Source organism: Pieris napi, chromosome 5, assembly GCF_905475465.1.
Source record: "Pieris napi chromosome 5, ilPieNapi1.2, whole genome shotgun sequence".
In the NCBI taxonomy this organism is placed as follows: Eukaryota; Metazoa; Arthropoda; class Insecta; order Lepidoptera; family Pieridae; genus Pieris; species Pieris napi.
In genome coordinates this window covers 947,869-971,133 of record NC_062238.1, presented here as the reverse complement: position 1 = coordinate 971,133, position 23,265 = coordinate 947,869, and the positions used below count along the sequence as shown (strand labels likewise).

Below are 23,265 nucleotides of genomic sequence, written 5' to 3'. Positions count from 1 at the left end.
GTAAAAATTAATATGGCACATGTCTACTTTCATTGCTCATATTTTTGTCAATCTTCATACTTATACTCTCGGTTTCAATATCTTAAATTTAGTCGTAGTTTTTCGTATAAAAATATCTGTTATCGACTTGTATTTTGTTCGCACGTGGTCAATAAATTCTTACTACGACACACACTCTCATTCCCAATAAAAGGAATATAAATGAACATTTAAAAGGCTTGACACCTTCCAAATATACCTGAAGTTATAAAACAATAGCTGTTCAATATTGATTGTGAATTGTTTACTAAAGATAGTGCCTGGAGGAATACTGAATACTGAGTATACAGTATAGAGCGCGTAGAGCGGCTAACACTTATTTAGAGTACTGTACCACGTAATCGATCTTTAGTATAAGACGGTTGCCTCCCAAAGTTTGTCCTTCCTTTTTTATGATACAGGAGGCAAACGGGCATGAGGCTCATCTGATGTTGCGATGTCGCCGCCCACAGACACTCACACTGCCAGAAGGCTCGCAAGCGCGAAAGACCCTCAGCCGAATTGGTTCGTAAATACCAGTGGGCAGCTGGTTCCACATAGTGGTGGTGCACGGCAAAAAATTGCCCTAATGAAAGCTCAGTTATGGAACGACGGACGTATAGGTGATACGGATCCTTTGAAGAAGAACCCGTTTTGGCTAAGACTCACTGATATCCAGATTGAGCATTATCATAAACGAGCTAGGTCTGGATGTACATAGTCGCTTTTACACTTTGAAATCCACTTTCTTGCACTTTTTATATTTTTTTTATCTTTTGCATTTTTTTTCGTATATAAGTGCTCGTCACACTGAATATTGTACTTTAAGAGTATCGGTGTGCCGAATGTTAAAAGCTTTTATAACTAAATAAATAAAAGTTCATTTAAAAAGTATTAGTTGTCATTTGTTTAATGTTCAATTTCAGTTTTCTTATATTTTTGTATATTAATGGACCTATGTTTTCTGTTTCATATATTGTTTATCTATGTAATTTGTTTTGACTTTATATATTGTCTAACTGTTTTGTTTTATAATGTGTATGTAAGCTGTAAGATTACTAATGAATAAATACATAATCGCATTCAGAAGTATTTGAAAGTTTTATCTGTTTGACTTCAAGCATTTCTTAATCTCCCCCATAGTATAATGTTATCTTCAGCTGTTTCAACAAATCCATGAACAGTCTACCGCACTCTATAACCAATGTTGAGTACAATACTGCTTGGTGGGTAAACATGTAAAACCCAGAGCAAACTTTGGAGATAAAATCTTCGTTTTAAGTATATAATATGACGGTATGACTACACACCGCATAGCTACTGTACGGGCATCGGCCTGTACGGCCGTGGGGATGGACATACGGACAAACCAGTGAACATGACCAAAACAGACGTGGAGGCGGGAAGGTCGAAGGAGGAGATTCCTCATGACCACCTTTTCAAAGTGACGGGACTTTCTTCGACTAATCTGGAGAAGCTGGCAAAAGGTAGGTGCTACTACGCAATTGTTATTTCTTTGTCATTATGCGTATTACTGAGTAAGGGAAAAGGTATGCGCATGAGTCGAAATTAAAATCACTCAGGGCCAAAATATTCACTTCATTAACGTACGTGTTAGGACTGCACCAACGTAACTCCTTCTTTAGATCGTCTAATAGTTAATAGTGTACGTTCGTTGTCATAGCAACGTCATTATGTCGATGCAACTTCAAAAACCAGCGTGCATATAACTAAAATGATTTTGATATATTTTATAACAATCTCACAACATACTTACCGTAACTTTGTTTACATGCTCTTAATGAGGTTTAAGTAAAATAAAATAATTTAGCTAAAGTTATTATTTTTTGTAGTACCTAATTATTTATTTTTGTTTTTTTATGGTTTTTTGTGGTTGCTTGTTAAATTTTTTCCCTTGCTAGCTTGCTTATGTTATTATATAATTGATGTGTATGTGTATTTGTTTAATATTTGTGATGTCATATTTTCTTGTATAATTTTATACTTATAAATAAATTCGATTATCTCTGAAGACAATGTAATAAATTATTTTCTTTTATCGCCTAATAAGAATACTATAATACAGTTTTAAATCTGTGTCTATAGTGTCCGTATGCGCGTTATACGCGACATTCCCAGACTTATTACATTTTTACGATCTCTTCAGCCAATGGCACTTCATGAAACTGCGTCTCTTTGCGGTCTATTTCAACTGGACAATCGCCAAATCTTATCAGATGCTTATTAGTCATAGTTTACGAAATTTTAGTGGTGAAAACTCAATTAAAAAATAGCTCAATAAAAAAAAGGTTTGGCCTCAGATTTCTGTATGTGTTTAGTGATAATTTGTCAATCATCTAATAGACTGACACACGACGTCGACTGTTTAGGTCTAAGGCAAGCCAATACTCTCGATGGTTTCTTTCACCGTTCAAGCGAATGTAAAATACGCACATAGATATAAAGTCCATTGCACAGCCGGGGATCAAACCTACGACCTCAGGGATAAGAGTCGCACTTTGAAGCCACTAGGCCAACACTGCATATGTAGATTATGGTTAAAACCAATTGACGCTCCACAGATGCTCCTTTGATTTTATTCGGATGCCTCTTAGTTTATCAATTTAAATCATTAAAGAATTCAATTAGAATGTAACAGAAATATCAACTTGAAAAAATAAGTCACTGGTATAATAAATAAACAGTACTCTTTACCCTGTATTAAACAGATCTTAGAATAACTAGTGTGTTTTGTAATTTGTATAGAGAAATTGTTGGTGTGTAGTAGAATAAAAGCTACCTGGCCTTGACCGCCGAATTAAGAAGATATACCTTAATCAAATTATAAAAGTAAAGACTCGCCCAACGAATAAGTATCGCAATACACTGAGGAAATTTGTTTTCATTTTTATTATATAAATAAAATAATTGAAATTATATCTTAATTTCAATTTCAATATTATTATTATTACATATTATATTGTACATTGTACATAGTATATTGTACATTCTATATATTTGTGTGTTTTTCTTTTTAAATTTGTTCTAATTATATACATATTTATCAAGTTTTAATTATTATTATTATTACACATGTTATGTTATAAATTTGTGTGTTAAAAATAAATATTTCAATGTATTAATTTCGTAATATTATAGAGGAAATATATATAAGTATAGTATGTATCAAGAATAGGATCTAATGTTTATCCATTGGTCGGTAACGATTCGTTATTATGCTCAGAGCATTTTATTGTGTATTTTATTTGATATTGATTGTCCTATACTAAAACTTATAAAAAGTTCCATCATGACGTAAAGATTACAATATTATTTCATAATTGCGTAGGAAATAATTTATATGAAGTATCGTTATTGCGTCTAAAATAGCAGTACAAATATTGACTTCAGTTTGAAATGACACATTTATTTCATCACGTCGTTTTAGTGAATATACATCTCATATGTTGACTGTGCGCTTATATTATTTCGTGTTTGTCCTCCTGTCAGATTAAAAACACTATTTATTTATATTATAACGCAATAATTCTTCAAGTATTGTCCATATATAGGTTAGATTACAAGTTCACTACCTTAAAGTGACCGACTCTAAGTTTGAACTGAATATGCTGATTCAACTGTTTTGAAGTTAATAATATCAATGTTAAAGTAATCGTGAAATTTTAACGTGGATGACCATCCAGGATGTATAGTATACAATGAACTTCGATTTATAAGTACTTTCTGATATATTAACTTCACTCCGGGCAACCGCTTGCAACTGTATAAAGCGCAAATACGGCCCCACATGGAGTACTGTTCTCACCTCTGGGCGGGAGCTCCCCAGTACCAGCTCCTTCCACTTGACCGTATTCAACGAAGAGCGATTCGAATCGTCAACGACCAATCCCTTTCCGAGCGGCTTGATCCCTTGACGTTGGGTAGAGATGTGGGGTCTCTCTGCATCTTCTACCGAATTTACCATGGAGAGTGTTCAGAGGAGTTGTTCGGATTAATACCTGCAGTTGAGTTTCATCATAGGACGTCGAGGATACGAAATTCCACCCGTATCACCTCGACTTTTTTTAAGGTAGTTATTGCCGCGCACCACCACTATGTGGAACCAGCTGCCCATTGAAGTATTTCCGACCCAATTCGACTTAAAATCCTTCAAGAAAAGACCGTACCAACTCTTAAAAGGCATCCATGGGCGGCGTTTATGTTAAGAATAGGTGAGACTCCTGCCAGTTGCCCTCATTACTATAAATAAAATACAACAATAAATAATATGTCCTGAAGGATTGAGTAAATGATTGACTACAACAAAATCTCTTCCAAAAAAGTCTCATCGGGATTCCCCAAATGATCATAATGTTAACTGATTTACACACAACCAAAAAGCAGTTAATCTTACTCAAGGTCTTTTTCAGAGCCAGCATCAGATTTCGAAGAAGCGATAGCAGCGACGCAGTACGGTTGGTACAATGTGTGGCTCATGCTGTGCACCTTGCCCGCCTTCTGGAGCGCTGTCTCCGTCACCAGCGCCACTTCTTACATCTTTACACGAGCCCAATGTGACATTGGGCTGAAGCTACTCGATATGGGAACACTTAATAGTATCACTTATGGCGGTAAGTTCTATATCGGTTCTATATCGGTATCTATAACGGTTTGTGCTACATTTTGATTTGGTTTTTTTAAGCCTACACAAACTAGAACTACGATTCTTACATACCTCTCTCTATTTGACCTGTTTTGGTAATCTATACGTTTGGCCTTGAATATTTTAATACAAAAACAGGGCGATATAGTTTTTGTCCGTCCCGTCCGTAAAATCAAGAGTTTATGATTTTAGAACGGGTAGTTAATGTAAAAGATATATTTTTATAGTATTGTAGTGTGAACTAAATGTAATATTTATTTCATAAAAAATAAAATAAATCAGTGGCTACAACCATTTTAGATCTGGGCCTCATGATTATGTTAATCTAATAGGCAAGTAGGTGCAGCCTTTTGTGCCTGACAAACGACTTTTTGGGTCTAAGGCAAACCAAAGTAAAGTTTTCCTACGATGTTTTCCTTCGTCAATCGAATGTTAAATGCGCACATAGAAAGAAAATCCATTGGTGCATAGGCGAGGGATCGAACCTACGACCTCAGGGATGAGACTCACACACTGAAGCTACTAGGCCACACTGCTCTATTTTGTATAATAATTATTTTGTACTAATTTTTAAATAACTTTAGTTCTATAGAATCAACCTCTTATTTTTATTTATAATCTTGAATTAGTGTGGTGACTGTTCGCATTAATTTTCGTCAACAAAATTGAACGTCATGGGACTTAAAGAGATTTAACACAGATTTTCATAATTTATTGTGATCTGCGGTTAACATAAGATTTAGAAACATAGCTTGGCCTTTGAAATATAATATTTTACATAATATATATTGAAAATCCCGTAACCACCAATGGGATGGCGGTGTCTTTTAAGTTTCCTCGGGAATCAACATTTTATTTGGAATAACTGCTTAGCTCAGATATATAAGTAATGTCAGTAAGTAACCTATTTTCGTAGTTAAACAATTATTTTGCACGTACCTTGTTAAAGCTATGAGATAAGGTGATTACTAATAGGCATAACTCGTGACTAAACTAAATTAAAAACAACAATATTGGTAATTTTATTGCTAAGTGTTTCCTGTAAGAACAGTGGTTCTTTGCGTAATATCTTGGATTAGTCTGTGAAAGTAATTCTGAAGTAATATCATGTGATGATGAAAATTACTACTAGTTTCGGGGTTTACACGGACTGAATAACTTTAACCACGAAAACTATTGTTTAGCAGCTATAGTAGAGAATCCACAGTTTAGCCAGCTTTTATATTTTAAAAGTCTCAAAGACTTTGGCGATGGCTGGCCATGCGTCATATTCGTGAACGAGTGCTTCTTGTGGTGACTGGTCGTACTTGAATTCGTGTACGCGGTGATGTTAGTTATTTCGACTATGTATTTGAGTGTTGTTCCCACGAGAATGTAAGTGCGTGCTCCTGTTTCACCAAGCCTATTGCTGATAGAGAACAAATCTTTGTTTTTTATTAAAAAGAGTGGCGGAGAGATTATTGCCAGTTCTCTTCGTCCGTTTTTCGCCCTTGATTTGAGAACTGGCAGTAAATGTAAAATTAGAAGCATTTAATATGTACTTCTTTCTTGACCTACCTACCTACCTACCTACCTACCTTTCGTTACCTAAAGTAATAAATGATTTTGAATTTGAATTTGATAATTTGATGGTATTTGTAGCAATAATAGAACTGGAATATATACTCTGAGAAGTTGCATCTCCTGTCTTTACAAGCTTAGTCATGGTCACAGTATCTACACATAATTATAATATTTCAGGCATGATTTCATCAGCCATGGTATGGGGCTTCCTCTCTGACACCCTCGGACGTCGTAAGATCCTGGTTTGGGGATTCTTCTGTTCGGGACTGGTGGAAATAGCTGCTGCGATGAGCCAGAGCTTCACCATGCTGCTTATTACGCAATTCGCTAGTGGTTTCTTGTAAGTAAAGATTTTAGTGCCAATTATTAAAAATTGCCCCCACTCAAGAAAATTTGTTAATTACTTTATTATAGTGATAGTATGTAGACATCTCTTTGTATATTTTCTGTGATGGAAGGCTGGTGACCCGTTACCACAATACTTATATTATAGTCACCAGCCTCTCACAAAGGTATTGTGAAGAGGCTAGTAAACTTTATTATTATTTCATAACAATAATAAATTTAATTTTGTATTACTTATTAGTAATTATTACTAATGTAAGGGTTTAACAAGTACAAGTAAGATTACTTGTAAACAATATTACTCGATAACTAGGCTGAGAAAATTCAACGGTTCGCAGCAGTTTATATCATTATTTCATAAATGAATGAAATTTAACATTAAGTAAATGTGATAGTAAGTTTCAGTCATGATTAATCTTAAGAAGCTTTGAATATTCAGTTGAAATTGTCAAAAATCTATTAACACCCCAATGTAGTCGTATTAGTTTGACACCAAACCAAAATTTCTCTTTCAACCAAAAAAAACCCTTTGCCACTTCATTAGCAAACTAAAAAACATAATTTGTAAAAACCAACTTTTCTTGCACTTCTTATCTTAATAATAATAAGCCTTTTTTCATCCACATCTTATGACATTAAACAAAAATAGTTATAAATAAAAATTGTACTACTCTAAGATGCGGCCCTTGCCTCCTCCAACTTTTTCCAAACTATTTTATTTTGTACCATCAATTTTTTCCAGCTACCCTTTCGATCCCGTCGGCCCATCGCTCTATTGGTCTGCCCTTGTTCCGTTACTACCAGTCAATTCGGTTAATATTTAAGACCATCATATATACCTACTCCCTATCTTATTAGATATTATATTTACATATTTTACTTATTGTAAGCTCGATAACAGGTTAGTTTCCACTTCCCTACTCTTACCTACTTACTTTTCTCCCCTCTCCCCCTTGACAATCGAGTGTCGCCCCTATTAAAAATTTCAAGCCAACGTTAAATTCTTGTTTCAGATTTAATGGGCCTTTCGCAGTTTTGATCTCGTATTTGGCTGAGATGCATCGTTCGGAACTGCGCGCGCGCGTCATTCTCCTCACCAGCCTATTCTACACTATTGCCAACGCCACACTGCCATTGTTAGCTTGGGCTACACTCACGCAGGATTGGCATTTCAGACCTTTTGGCGATCTTTTTGGTAATAATAATGTAAATTTTTTACACATTAAAGGTACCCTGTTGGACTTGGGTAATCCAGAACTCCTTAGTGAAATTAATACCCGTGAAATATGACAGTTTAGAAATAATGTTTTCTAGACAAATTATCAAAATCAAAAATCGATTAAGTTATATATTATTTATAATTTTAATTTAATTTTTAATTATAAGTGTATCCTAACGGTTTGCGTATTTAACTTCATAGTAATTTTTTTAAGTTAAATACGCAAACTTCATAGTAATTTTTTTACAATTATGGTAAATGAACTTATTTTGTATAATAATGTTATTTAATATAATTTCTATTAAATTATTAAATTTCAGTTATCCACGCATGGAATCTCTTTCTACTGGCTGCCGCGTTAGTTCCTCTACTCTCGGGTGTGGCTTTCTTCTTTATGCCAGAGAGCCCCAAGTTCCTTATGTCCAGAGGCCGAAATGATGAAGCCCTGGAGATTTTTAGAAACATATATGTATTGAATACTGGAAAACCTGCCGATACATACCCAGTAAGTAAAGTTATATTAAAATAAAAAATAAAAAAATATGTTTATTATGGAACATAAGTTACATGTATCACTTATTCCACGTCATTAAATTTGAATTTGTAGGCATCCCTACAAATACGATTAGATAACACACTAACAATGCCAGAAAATTTAGCATCTCATTGGGAAATCGAACTAAATTTTACCAAAAAACCTCTTTCGAATAAAGGTATTTAATTTCTTAATCCTTTGCAACGATAACTGTATGTTATAGGTAAAAGTATTGGAAGAAGAAAAAAGCTCTCAACAAGCTCGTGGGTTGGCGGCTCTGAAGGCCGGTAAAGAGCAGATGGCTCCCCTGTTCAAACCACCATACGTCGCCTACTTGATACTCATATGCTTCACGCATATTTGCTGCATGTTTGGGTCAGTAATGATTTTCTAATGTGATATTGCCTTATGTAAAAATATACCTTTGTTGTACCATTCTGTAATATTATTTACTTCTAGCTATAGAGGTAATCCAATTTAACAGTTAAATACTTGCTAGGTAAAGAATGGACAATAGTTATTATTATTATAAAAATAATTGACAGTAAAAAAATATTTTAAACAATTTTAAAAAGTTTGGTCCCTGTGGCCCGTGAACCTTTAAGGACCTATTCGGTCGCCAAACTCCAAAAAAGTACATTGTTTCTTTTAATTTTTTGTCATCGTTTCTTGAAGTAGGGCGAATGGAAAAAATATATGGCGGAGTTGAGTAGTTTATGTATCCATTTTGAAAGATCGATACACGATTTAAATAACTTCGCTCGATAGAAAAAAAATCCAAACATAGCCAATTTTTGACACTTTGAGCGAGGAAAGCGACAGTTCTGGGGTCACCGGTACTATCTACCAGGCGCCAACTTAAATCTTTAATTAGCGCCTGTGCACTTGAACCCCACGGCCCAAGAGTCTCTACTCCAAAGGGAACAAAATCGAAGTTGGAGGAAAGACTCTTATATTTGAGCCGTTTATTATTTTCCGCCTGTTCTACCACCGCCCCAGCTTTTTTGTTGGTCAGAGGAAGTTGAGACAGGGCTAACGTGTCCACACAAGTAGCATCCCATACCAAAACCCGTCCTATTTAGATTCGACAAATGTACCATAAGTATAAACAATATTCAGTTTACACGGGTTTAAAACCAAAACATAATATTGAGTACCTAGTTGTCTATGCTATTTGATGTTTAAAGCATAGATTACAAATTTCAACATTCAACGAATCTGTCAAATTTTAGTTAAGCGCCAATTTTCAAATTACGAATAAATAAATTTCAGCTCGAATACTATAAGACTGTGGTACCCTCAACTGGCTGCAATGATAGGGGCACATACAACAGAGAATATCTGCTCAGCAATAGCACCAGCTCAGGTGGTGATAGATGACACCGCCTGTCAACCAATCGAGACCAGTCTTCTGACTTACCTCCAGAGTATGGTGGTGGGGGCTGGGTCTATACTTACGTATGGCATTGGTGGGGTGCTGATTAATCGGTAAGTAATTACCAAAAAATGATTTACGTAAAATAATTTGAATTGCCTTTTGTGAGAACTGAAGATAATCTGCATAAAATGATTTTTATATACCTGATATATTTATATTCAGAAACATTGTATATCTCAATAACATGGACCACTTTTACTTCCAAAAATTTAACATATTATTCGATTGTACGGTTCAATCCCATTCATTCATTACAGATGCGGCAAGAAGTTAGTAGCAGGTGTGTGCGCCATCTTGAGTGCCTTGGTGATAGCTGGACTTCCCTTCCTTGGAACCAGCGCTGCAATGGTCACTGGTATCGTTACAGCTGCGTTGGCATTCTCTTCGCTCACTGGTGCCTCTCTATCCAGCATTACTGTTGATCTCTTCCCAACGTCTTTAAGGTAGAGTAGTATAAATCAATTAATTAATACTTTCAAGTTGTATTTAAAAAGTAGAAAACAGAATAAATCAGTAGATTTTGAGGCTACTGATTAAGCAATTCTTTGAATTTTCAAGCGCCTGTATAAAATTGTTTAGCAAATCTGTAAGGGCACGTTCTATAGGTATTTTAAATACAAGTTAAAAACTTTTATTTATTCTACAGGGTGATGGCAATGGCTACTTTCCTGATGTGTGGCAGACTTGGTACAATAACTGGAACAATCGCCTTCCCTGCACTCATTGATTACGGATGTTTACCACCGTTCTTCACCATTGCTACAGTTTTATTATGTAAGCATTTAGTATAGCACCATCTAATGATACATAAAAGAACTACTATAGGCAATACTTTTAAAATACTATCAATGAATTCAGCTAGATGGCAGTATTAAGAAACTCAAGAAGCAAAATTATGCAAAATTACAGAGTATTCAAATAAAACTATGAAAATAATATCTACGTTTTTTCTCTTTCAGCGTGCGGAGTTGCTTGTTTCTTTATACCAAATACGACAATGAAAAAACTGGAGTAAAACAAACCAAAGACTATAAAACCGTTATACCAAACTATTTTATAGATGTTGCGTGTCTCTTTTTATATTTATCATGTTAGGTTACTTATATGTATTTGTAAATATAAATGTTGTATTGTCGTGGTGTATAGATGACGCCTGTTAGAACATTCTAAATAACAGACGATTGTGCACTTCAGGTAGACACTAGTTTGATACTAGATTTAGGTTTGAAATAAAAGTACTGTAATAAAAATATTCTCTTCTTTATTCATAATTTAGCATATTCTAATCTCATCCATCTCAGTCAGACGCGTAACAATCGGCGATGGAAAACTGTGGCTATCTACACAATATACATAGCTTTACATATTTTCAACAATGTATACATACTTTACATAAGTACATTGCATTTAATAACAACTTTATATATAAATTTTCACATTATGCACATAATTATAGCCAGTCACTATAATTTAATCTATGGTCCAAGTTATCTGTGCAAATATTTTTATACATTGTTCGAAAATACGTTTGATTAAGGCGCTTCATCAGTCTAAGGTAATGACTAAACAGTAATATTAATCTGTGAATGAGTATAAACAATATTAAGTATACACGGGTATAAATAAAAACATAATATTAAGTACCTAGAAAATTGTCTATGCTATTTGATGTTTAAAGCACAGATTACAAATTTCAGCTTTCAACAAATCTGTCAGATATAAGTTAAGCGCCAATTTTCAAATTACGAATACAAAAGATAACAGTGTATATCATTACCATAGCTAAATTTTTAAATAACCCATAGACTGGCCATAAGTACCAAATTAGACAAAGCAAGCATGTTAGAGACTAGAATATCTTATTGTCAAATCGCTTGCCCTGTCTAAGCACTCTTTAAATTCGAGTTTAAATAATTTGTATATTATATAATTAATGTTTACTTACTATTATAGGCCAGTGGAATTGACTGTAATACCCTAAATGTTTCAAAGATCAACAAACTCCATATCAAACCCTCACTTCACCGCATATAAAAGTTTTAATTGAACATGACTAAATTTTAATCAACTGACACAACACAGAAACTGCAATAATGTTATAATCAAAACAATAGTTGCATTGGTTTTAATTGATTAAAAATCTTTTAAAATAAAATAGCGGTGTATAGGTCACATTGGAGTGTCTCCTTTTACATATAATTTGAATATAACGCAAGGCACAATGTTAATGGTTACAATAATTACATCTATCCAATCAATTGCTCTATTTCCGCATGTACTATGACAGATCTTTAAAAAAACTAGTTATCTAGGGATGTTCCCACAAAATGAGATATTTCATTTAAAATGCGTTTCACACAGCCCTTATCTACTTCTCAATACAACATTACTTCATTAAAATATAATTGTTTGTACAAAGCTTAAACGAACAGTGTTACCAGGAGAATAAATTGCTAAATATTTAAATGTTATCATTAAAAAATTATTATGTTCATTAACTCGTTGTACAATATAAAGCAATGTACTCTCACAGTAAATCTGTACTAAACTAAATAATTACACTAATATAAGGCATATTGTTATAAATAATTACAAATATATATAAAATAATGTACATAAAGTTTCTATATACAGTCTCGCGTTTAAAACAGAGTTTATACAAGTACAACTATAATTGTACAATTTTTACAACAAAATCTGGCGGAAATTTTGCTTGATTGCAACACTGAAAAATATACATGAAATTAAATATCAATTGATTAAATAAAATTATACAAGAATTTGCCAAACAATCTAGCTCAGATCAAATTGTTGATTACAATTTGATAGAGCTATCAATTCATAAAAATACAAAAAAGCATTCCATGTTATATTCACCAGTGTTGCCTCACAAAAAAATAAATATCGCCAGACCAAAACAACCGTACCCCACAGGGTGGAAATGCAAAACGAAATAGTACCGAGTGTCTGGTTTCCATTTCACACACTAAGTCACTTCACTTCACTCTGCGAATAGTCTTTTGCGTCAGCTCGGGGGAGCTAAAAGTACTTCGAGCCAACAGGGACAAGCTGTCACATCCCGCCGGGAGTATTTCGGACCCCAGCCCTTTGCGAAAGAGATCCTCACAGATCTAGGGTCCACTGGTCCCACGTGGGGAAGGGAGACTGCTGGAGGCGGAGTTGCAGGGTCGAAAATACAAAGGCAGTGGCCGGGAGCCACTCGCCAGACCAAAAGAGCCTTGGCTGCGGCGGCATCCAAAGCCGGTGAGCTGACAAACACTGGCTCCTGGCTTCGGTTGTAAAGCCAGACCCCGTCAGACTCCAGTGAGAGGGTTACGCCTAGACCGATTTTCGCTCGAGTTTTCCGCACCTGAAAAATACAACATATATTAAACATACAATTACTAAACACATAGTGAAACATACTGTGCCTGGGTAAAATAAAGATAATTGCAATATTTAAAATTTCATAGTACCTAAAACTGTTTAAGAAGTTTAATGTTGCCCTATAAAGCGATCAACATTATTTAATGCATTCTAGAAAATAAACAAATTAATAGTAAACGCATGTGTATTTGCACTTTTATCAGAGGTTATCGGCATTCGCTCGCCGCGCTATATCAATTATTACAAACTCAATCTTCTATTAACTATTCAATTAATTGTTATTGCATATATGAATGTTCTGCATAGAAGCTTGGAAACTAAGACCTTCTGCATCAAATGGTATTTTATTATGCAACCAGTTTGGCTGTGACGCTTGGACCGTGAAAGAGGAGAAGTTACTGGTGGCAAAATACTGCGAAAAATCTGGGGAAGTCATGGAGAGTCCGCAAAAAAGCCGAAATAGAAGAGTTGACAGGCCCATCGACTGCGTTGAGGCGCCTTGAGCTCATGGGCCAAGATCGAGCAGTGAAGGAATCTTTTCTGAGCCTAGTGAGAGTCGGAGTCGGAGACCAGTAGCCTAGGTATCGCTGGATTAGTTAGACTTGGAGGAATAGTCAAGACATTCAGCTGTGTATTCCTTAGACATAATAATAATATAACCTTCCTAAAGTTCCTCTTGTCACAAGAGATCGATTGACATTAATTTCAGACAACGATTCGATTTACTACGCAATTGATCTGAACTGGCCTATATGTGGGAGGTACTGAATGTTTACAATTTTGTCATGTAACAAACTATTTATTTTGACCCTTCAAATTGTCGCTCAAACTAAGAAAATGAGTTTAATGCAAATCATATACATGTAGTGTGGAAATATACCTATGTTACGCGTTTATATCAGTGACATATATATGTACTCGCGTAAATCAACGACAATATATTATTAAGTTCTCATTTGTCTCGTTCAGTCAAATTAAGTTTACAAAGCCATTATAACAACAAGATAAAACTTTTGTTAAAACACTGAATAACATTTCAATTTTTATTGTATTTTTAACTAATAATAGTTCTGTTTCCTACTAGTGTAATACACAATTAAGCTATAAGCTAGCTTAATGTATGATTGATATTATATATTTTCTCAAGTAAGTGAATGTGTTCTTACTGAAAAATAAATATCTTAACCCGTAGTCAGTATTTAAACGAAATCGAACGAAACATGTACGAAAAGTAGTATAAAAACTTCGTGATAAAATTTCCTTGAAATTCTCAATTGGGATCTTAAATAATCATTTCCACGGCTGAATACCTTGGAAATTAACGTTTTAAATCAGTCCATAAGTTAAGTTTCGTTATACACATACAAAATACAAATCTTTCATCTATAACATAATACCTATGTATACAAAATCACGCGATCATAATCGATATTCTAACGATTTGTCACTCATAAGTATTTCCTTTCGGAGGCGTGTACACGCCCATTTACGTGAACAATGACGATCTAAATAATTGTCGACAAAAATAAATGGATATTAATAATCAAGGGTCATCGTTCAATGCACAAAGCGGGCCGTGATATCTCTCACGTAAGCACTTTTGCCACACGCATTTTGATTATTTTTTCTCGACATTGGTTTAGTACTGTATGGATAATGTATGTCTGTTAATAAATAAACAAGTTGGTGGAGAAGAGTGGAAGAAAAATGCTCAAGATAGAGAGAGATACAGCCAGTTGGAGGAGGCCTATACTCTACAAGAGGTCCTTGGAAAATTCGCAGAAAACCCTAAAAAGTTTTCATTCCAGAAAACCGAACAAATGTTCCATATATTGGTATTTAGCTACTCAAAAGTGGGCTAAGTCAAAAAAACATATTAAGGCGAAACGAAGTTCGCGGGGGCAGCTAGTTTCTGTATAAAATTTTAAGTGTCTTCTTTTGTATGTATGAATGTTTCAAGAAATAAATGAGGCTTTATTATTATTAATTATTATCTTTTACTAAGAGAAATAACTCCAGCACAGAAGTAAGGGACGACAAGGTCGTCTCTAAGTATTGTATAATAATTAACCAAAGCAATAGCTTCATAACATAGTAAATTGTCAAAGCGACTTCTTTAATAGCAAATAATTATTAATACGAATGAATCATCAGATCATGTGAAATTTTTTTTATATTCATGTCTTATCACGCGCTAAATGCTTGAGTTTGTTGCTTTGAAATATATCTATTGGTCATGGGAAATGGATTGGTGTTTTATAAATATGTTTTGGTAAATTGTGCTTAATTGTAAAGATTAAAAAATAAATAAGTGGCGCTACAACCTCTTTATGTCTTGACCTCAGATTTCTAAATCTATTTCATGATTTAGAAATGACAATTTCGTAAATTGTGCTTAATTGTAAAGATTAAAAAATAAATAAGTGGCGCTACAACCTCTTTATGTCTTGACCTCAGATTTCTAAATCTATTTCATGATTTAGAAATGACAATGCAATTAAGTGATCAGCCTCCAGTGCCTGACACACTGGTCTAAGACATGTCGGTTTCCTCACGATGTTTTCCTTCACCGTTCGAGCAAATGTTAAATGCGCACATAGAAAGAAAGTCCATTGGTGCCCAGCCGGGGATCGAACCTACGACCTCAGGTATGAGAGTCGCACGCTCAAGCCACTAGGCCAACACTGCTCAATTGTAGTACCTAATGAATGTTGCTATTTATTCGAATTAATTCTGCGTATCTTTTGCTAAGAAATTATTTCAGTTTACGTATTCTCAAAATATTTTTACTAGTAAATAGTATGTTTTTCTTCCTTTAGAACACAGAAATGACAAGTGAATTTGCTGAAACATATATTTACCTGTTCAACTTGCGGTTCCCGTGTATCGAGCGCGTCCAGACACAAGCCATGCCTCCCGGAGCCGCATGTGCCGCCGCCGCCGCCGAAAACGTCAACGGCGCGCAGGCGCACACTAAACTGGCGTCCAACACGCTGCTGCAGCTCCCAATATGCTAACCGACACCATTCTGTCTCCCAACTCTGACGTTCTGGAAGGTAAAATTTAATTTCAGGAATGCGCCTTGGTGATAATAGTAACTTTATTGCTTTGATAATTGAATAATTATTTTTATTTAATCAATTACCCTCGTAATATTAGCGTGTTTAATCAATTCAAAAAGGCATAGATCATATTAGAATGAGCCTAATATACTAAAATTGGGATAGCTGATGGCGACGCGTATCTCGTTGGTATATTTATATTATATTAAGTTTCTCATGTAAATAAAAATACATTTTTTGTAATGAAAAAAAAAGTTATTTAAACTAAACTAAAAGTTTCGTAACAGTGACGGTAGTAATAACCCCTTCATAACGCCACGATTTTTTTAAGATTATTTTATAATGCATGTTGCGAGAATATCTAAATACCGATAAAAACATACGATTTTCTTAATAAAAATCTAATCCAATTTAATTAGATAAGCGCCAATTTAAGAGATAATTATAATATAAGAAAAATGGTTATAAACAATAAAAATACAGTTGTATGCGCCAAAAATGACATGCATTTGGTTACACATTAATCACAGAAACGGAAACTACCGCTTAACTCCTGAAAGATTGACATAATATTTGCTCCGTCTTACATCATATTTTTCAGAAACTTGGCTCCAATGTGACGAACTGTCATGACACGGGTGACGCCATTGTAATAATTAAACATGCCACATCGCAGCCGCGAAGAATTGGCAGTTTAACATTGGTTAAATATTTTCGTTAAATTTTACGCTTTTGTATGTGTATTCGTTGATGTAGATATATAGTCCTGTGTTATTTAAATGTGAATTACTGTCGTAAATCTTAGACGCTTATATTTTTATAGGAAACCAAGAATATATGGTTTATAAATCATATTGTTATGGCTTATTTAAAATTCGGTCACTTAGTACAGATACTATACTTTCTTAAATCACGTTAAATTTATTAATTTTTTTATTAAATTAAATTTATTAATTAAAAATATTTATTTATCATTAACGATAATTAAAGTAATTTAATTTTAAGTACAGCTGTGTTCCATATGGGAGAGGAATTTGTCAGTTGTTTTCGAAAGAATCGCTTCAGGTATAAAACTCAAATCTCATACAAAGCATGTGGATCGTGGTGGCGCCGACCTGGCGCGATCGATAGTCAAGGTTACCGCCACCAGCTCCGTGGGACTACCACACTGTCACCACTCGTCTTGGACAATAATTGCCAATTTTCTAATATAAGCCACGTATTACGGCAAAAATTCCAAACGAAGTGACTAATTGATGTGATTTCTTGGAACCGTCTTAAAATATCACCATGACAATGGAAGGATGTATGATGTACATTAATAACACGTTCCATTATCTTTACTAATATTATAAAGAGGAGATTTGTATGTAAGTATGTTTGTAACGAATTGGCTCGAAAAGTACTGGACCGATTTTTAAAATTCTTTCACCAAATGAATGCTACATTATCACTGATTAATATAGGAATGAAAAATAAGGATCCCTACTAAAACTACAATAATGTTACCCAAGATGTAAAAAAATGCCTATAAAATATCTTTCATCGCATGCGCTGCCAAAACTTATGATGATAGAACAAAAAAATGTTTCACAATATTAAAGAACAAATCAATATCGACAAAAATGTCGCGATAGCTTGTATGATATAATTACACAAAATATCGGTTATAATTGTATGTATTACATCAAAATATATATTTAGCTATTTAATCATTTTTCTATGGGTCATGATATCGGACATCGTCACACATCAAACGTCAAACAAAGTCTTTTAAGATTGACATTTGACATCTCAGCCAAAGTCACAGACCACCAAATTATTCCAACTACTCAAACTCAAAATAACTTTATTCATTCATAACCAAGTACACTTATGAACGTCAACAGAAAATAAATTAAATTGAATTCAAATTTACATTTACTTTCGTTCGCAAATTAAGAGTAGAGCGGGCAAGAAGAACTGTCAAGAAACTCTCCGCCACTCTTTTTAATCGCCAAGTTTTGAGTTAGACAAATTGTTTAAACTGGAGCAAATCAATCCAAGGATTAGAGTCATTTAATCGTCAAATTTATAAAAAAAACACTGTTAATATATAAAAAATTGCAAATGAAAAACATATTTAGGTCGATGTCCGAGCAATAGCGAGCAATTGAACAACCTTTGCGATACGGCATCATTGTAATTTAATATCTGAAGACTGTACGGATCAAAATATCTTGAATGCATAAATACGAAATTGTAAGGTTAGGTTAGTAACAGGTGTCGAGTTACAATTGTTGAGCGTTCAATTTTAAACATTCGATTTGACTTTTGTATCAGCTGAAATTGGAATTCTTTATTTGTTTAATACGACCTTATGTCAGAAGTATTAATTTTATATTATGACTAGCTGACCCGGCAAACGTTGTTTTGCCATGTATATTATTTTTAGGAAACATTGTTAATTCAATAAAAATAACTATCTACTGTAATAAAAATAGGGGTTAATCGTAGAGCGGTGAAAATTAAGGGTTTTAATGCCACATAATAAAAAATTAACAAAAAAATATCCAAATGACCCCCCTTATCACTTAGGGGTTTGAAAGATAGATAGTAGCCGATTCGATGAGTAGTACGGGAACGAATATTGTGACACGATAATTTTATATACCTATGTATTAGATAAATACACAAACACTATAGACTCAAATGGAACTCCTTTTCAGCATTATAAAAATAAATAAATTAGTGGCGCTACAACCTGTTTTAAGTCTGGGCCTCAGATATCTATCTGTTTCATGATCATTTGTCAATCTAATAAGCAAGTAGGTGATCAGCCTCCTGTGCCTGACACACGCCGTCGACTTTTTGGGAAAGACCAGCCGGTTTCCTCACGATGTTTTCCTTCGCCTTCCAGCGAATGTTGCGCACATAGAAAGTAAGTCCATTAGTGCTCGGGGATCGAACGTACGACCGTGATGACAGTCGCACGCTGAAGCCACTAGGCCAACAGTGCCGTTTCAGCATTACCAAATATATTTAATAATTGTCTTTAGTTTTTAATAACTTAATAATAAAAATTCCTTACCATCTCCATCAGTAGCTAAGGATCCAGTTGCCAGCCGCTCATGGTCTGTTCTCCTCGCGTCTTGTGTACTTTCTCCCTTTTCTGAAAATAAATAAGCAATTTAATATTTATAAAACATTCCCGAATCATATGAACTTAACGGCAGTATTCAACGTAAACTTTTTTAAGCTTTTTACTTAAGTTAATTACAAATACCTGTGGTGTGTGGACTTTAAAGACAACTGTATGGTAAGGACCAGAAGAAGAAGCAGAAGAGGACGCCCCAAAAAAAGATATATATATATAAGAAGAAGAAATAGAAGTGGTTGCAGGAAGCGAATGGAGAAAGAGAGCCATCGACCGAGTCAGTTAGAAAAAGCTGGAGGAGGCCTTTACCCATGAAGAGGTTCCGATCGACGGTACTGAAGGTAGCTAAGATATAGGATATATAGGATAACAAGATAAATAAAATAATGTATAAAATGTAAATAATCTAAGCTGTATATTATCTATTTTTTGTTTGTCATGATTGGAAATTAAATGGGCTCTATTATTATTATTATTATTAGTTACAAATAAATAATATCCTAATCAAAATCAAAATAGTTAGTGGACTATTGTCTTAGATCAATAGTTATCCGCAATTATATTTCATCGATTATAAAGCTCCTGTTTCCGCTCAGGAAGAACTAGCACGATTTGAATTCTATTTGTTTCGTAGCTTGTTTAATAAACAAGCAGTGTTGACATAGTGGCTTCAGCGTGCTACTCTCAACCCCCGACCCCGGCTGTGTACCAATAGACTTTCTGTGCGCATTAAACATTCGTTCGAACGATGAAAGAAAACGTGAGGAAACCGGCTTGCCTTAGACCCAAAAAAGTCGAAAGCATTTGTCAAGCACTTGAGGCTGATCCATTAGATTGACAAATCATGAAACAGATACAGAAATCTGAGGCGAGGACCTAAACAGAAAAAATAATGGATGAACGAATGTTTCAATCAGATGTTGAATCGCGACATCTCTCGAGATATTCGTGATCTAACATCAGCTCACATTGTAAAGATGCCGCCACGCAAACAAATATTCAAATGACCGGTCGAAATGACAAGAAAAAAATTGTGATAAAGCTCCGTAGAACAAGTTAATCGAGTTCTCGATGACATCAGACTCTGGACACCTGCGCAGACGCAGGCTTACCGAAATGCTCATGATTTAACCCGGCTAGACTCGGATCAAATTTCGATAGTTAATTTTTAATTCAATCATAATTGTGTAAATTATTTTTTAATTTTATTGTATGCTTACAATTATTCATATTATTATTATAAATTATCGCACATACACTCACTCACTCACACAACACAGCCGAATTAGGTATAATATATTTACTAATTTTAATTGATTTTTCCCTTTCGTAAATGTTTGTAGCTTTGTATATAATAATTGTTGTTGTATATAATTTATGTTAGGTTTAGGAAATAAATAAATATTGCTTGTGCAGTTTAGTTGGTTTGGATTCATTGCTTTTAACTAATGGGTTCCTGGGTTCAATTCTCGATTTGATGATTATGAATTCAATGTTTGCACATTGCTCACAAGGAAGTTTAAGTACCTTGCCAAAAATATTTCAAATAATTCTATAATAGTACATTTGAATTTAGTTTAGCATTACTCAATACCAACATATAATATACATATTTATATACGAAGTGAACATACATTAGCATATTGGAGATCATATCGCTACACTCGTGTATATAGTATCGTAAAATATTAAGACATTTGACCATGTATTAATCTCGAATGAGGTAATAGATTGATTTTTATTTTTTTTAAGACTTAAATTAGTTAATGTTAGTTATTTCGACTATGTTTGCGTGTTGTTCCCACGAGAATTTAAAGCGTTCTCCTATTTCACCATGCCTCCTGCTGATAGAGGACAAATCTTCGTTCTTATTTATTTTATTATTATTAATTACTTAATACGTGACGTGGAACATGGTGTAATGGTTGCAGCTCCTTACAAATATTGTGTAAAACAAAAAACTTGGCGATCAAAAAGTGTGGAGAGTTTATTGCCAGTTCTTCTCTTCCGTTCTACGCCCTTGATTTGAGAACTGGCAGTAAATGTAAAATTAGAAGCATGTCATATATATTTCTTTTTTGAGGTTCATAAGTGTACATTGTGTTACCGATATGAATAAATGATTTAGATTTTGAATTTTGAATGACTTATAAAGGTGGGAACTGACCAACGTTACGAGGTGTAATGTAACATGTAATGTAATGTTACACAGCGAGCATTCGTGCAGTCAGTACGTCGTGTTACGGGGAAACACGACGTAACACGACGTACTGACTGCACGAATGCTCGCTGTGTAACATTACATTACATGTTACATTACACCTCGTAACGTTGGTCAGTTCCCACCTTTAGACTTAAATTAGGCTAGATCGTAATGTTAATGTCTTTGTACAGAGACAATTGATAAAAATACACATATATATAATATATATACCCACATGTGTACAGGCCTTAAGACATTGTTGAATTAGCGGAAATTCACAGCGAAAGAAACATCCAACTTCGTCTATAAAGATGTAAACGTGTTACTATGTTATGAACAAGCAAAAGTTATTTCAAAATAAACGAGGTAATAAAACAAAAGCTGTTAAACACAAAACAATCGAGACACGTGTAAATTGTTTGAAAACTATTTCCACGATGAGAGAAATTTCAATTTTCACTTGCATGAAATCCGTTTCCCGTCATTCGGAAAATAGGAAATGACGTGCGTATTTCAAATCGTTGTTTCAATGTGGTATTTTGTATCTAAATTAGTTGGATTTAATTAAAAAAATGTTAACTACATATTGACCACGAAAGAGTCGCATATCAATCCTATTATTAGTATCAAAAAAATCAGTGGCGCTATAACATTTTTAAGTCTGGGCCTCAGATTCCTGTATCTGTTTCATGATCATTTGTCAAATGTCATGGCATTTGTCAAGCAGAAAATACTCAATTCAATTTATTTTGTGTTTTTTAACTAACATTTTATTATTCTAACAATCTTGTCATAAAAATAACCTATACGATGTATTGTTGTTTTTAATGTGTATTAGTAGATAAATACAATAACGAAAGGCTCTGGTTTCGCGGCGTACGGAGAATCAAGGTTCGATTTCCCACTACTACACTTACAGAACACATGCTAAAAAGCAATGACAGAGATATTATATCTATCCTATTAACGGGACTAAAAAGAAAATTACTGGAAAATAATTAATATAATACATCAAACATTTGTCAAATTAAAAAACTTGTATTGTAACAATGTAAAATTAATAACTTTTATCCATGTAATGTAAAGGAAATAAGAAGTTATCAACTAGCCACTTCTTCATTGCGTCTTTTTTCTGTGTAACATTGTTTAGCTTATAAGCTCACACAAACAATTGGAAACAAAGAAAAAAAAAATATATAAAAGGAAAGCGTAAATTACAAATCTATAAGGTTTCTTTCTTAGGAAACTTAAAAAAATTACAAGTATTAATTGTATGTATATAAATGTGTGCGTTTAAACGCAGCTGTAAGTTCAAACCCAAATATTTGAAAGCTCAATGACTTCGGCCTCTTTACGCGCCACGGGAGGCTTTATTCAATGCGCGATTAAATCTCTAACATTTAGAAAAATCCCGTTCATCCAGAGAAGATACATTTTTCGGTGTTAACATTCTTCTGTATAGTTATAAACTAAACAAAACACTTGTTTTAAACAAGTAGTGTTTTGTTATATGACTTAATATTGGTGCAGTCAGGTTTAGAAGGGAAAGCGCCAGGTTTGAGAATCCTATTACTGAGTCTAGATTCCGGTGCAACACAATTTGTTTCATAAAAATAATAATACAGCCAAAATCTGTTATAACGAAATCGAAAGGACTACTTATATTTGGTCGTAAAAACTGATAGGCGCAACAACC

At 34.1% G+C, this 23,265-nt stretch overlaps 2 protein-coding genes across 2 annotated transcripts in view; one reads left to right on the top strand and one right to left on the bottom strand.

The window, feature by feature from the left end:
• The first annotated feature begins 1,317 nt into the window (after positions 1 to 1,317).
• Positions 1,318 to 11,024, top strand: LOC125049289 (synaptic vesicle glycoprotein 2A-like). The gene is made up of 10 exons (XM_047648428.1): positions 1,318 to 1,505; positions 4,449 to 4,649; positions 6,422 to 6,584; positions 7,603 to 7,784; positions 8,129 to 8,313; positions 8,567 to 8,718; positions 9,616 to 9,831; positions 10,039 to 10,224; positions 10,428 to 10,555; positions 10,741 to 11,024. The coding sequence occupies exons 1-10, from the start codon at positions 1,397 to 1,399 to the stop codon at positions 10,794 to 10,796; spliced, it is 1,578 nt and encodes a 525-aa protein (XP_047504384.1). The 5' UTR covers positions 1,318 to 1,396; the 3' UTR covers positions 10,797 to 11,024.
• A 1-nt stretch (position 11,025) lies between these two features.
• Positions 11,026 to 23,265, bottom strand: part of LOC125049290 (mothers against decapentaplegic homolog 6) — a 34,086-nt gene continuing 21,846 nt past the window's right edge. Inside the window, exons 3-5 of the mRNA XM_047648429.1 lie at positions 19,301 to 19,381; positions 16,030 to 16,217; positions 11,026 to 13,151 (exon numbers count right to left, since the gene is read on the bottom strand). Coding sequence (XP_047504385.1) covers positions 12,807 to 13,151; positions 16,030 to 16,217; positions 19,301 to 19,381 — 614 coding nt within the window. The 3' untranslated portion in view covers positions 11,026 to 12,806. The remainder of the gene's footprint in view (positions 13,152 to 16,029; positions 16,218 to 19,300; positions 19,382 to 23,265) is intronic.

What these genes read in the sequence shown, in the direction of transcription:
- LOC125049289 (XM_047648428.1), top strand. Translation starts at nt 1,397, where the DNA reads ATGACCAAAACAGACGTGGAGGCGGGAAGGTCGAAGGAGGAGATTCCT. An exon ending in TAATAGTATCACTTATGGCG is followed by an intron (nt 4,650 to 6,421) that starts GTAAGTTCTATA and finishes ATAATATTTCAG; the next exon opens with GCATGATTTCATCAGCCATG. An exon ending in AACCTGCCGATACATACCCA is followed by an intron (nt 8,314 to 8,566) that starts GTAAGTAAAGTT and finishes TGTATGTTATAG; the next exon opens with GTAAAAGTATTGGAAGAAGA.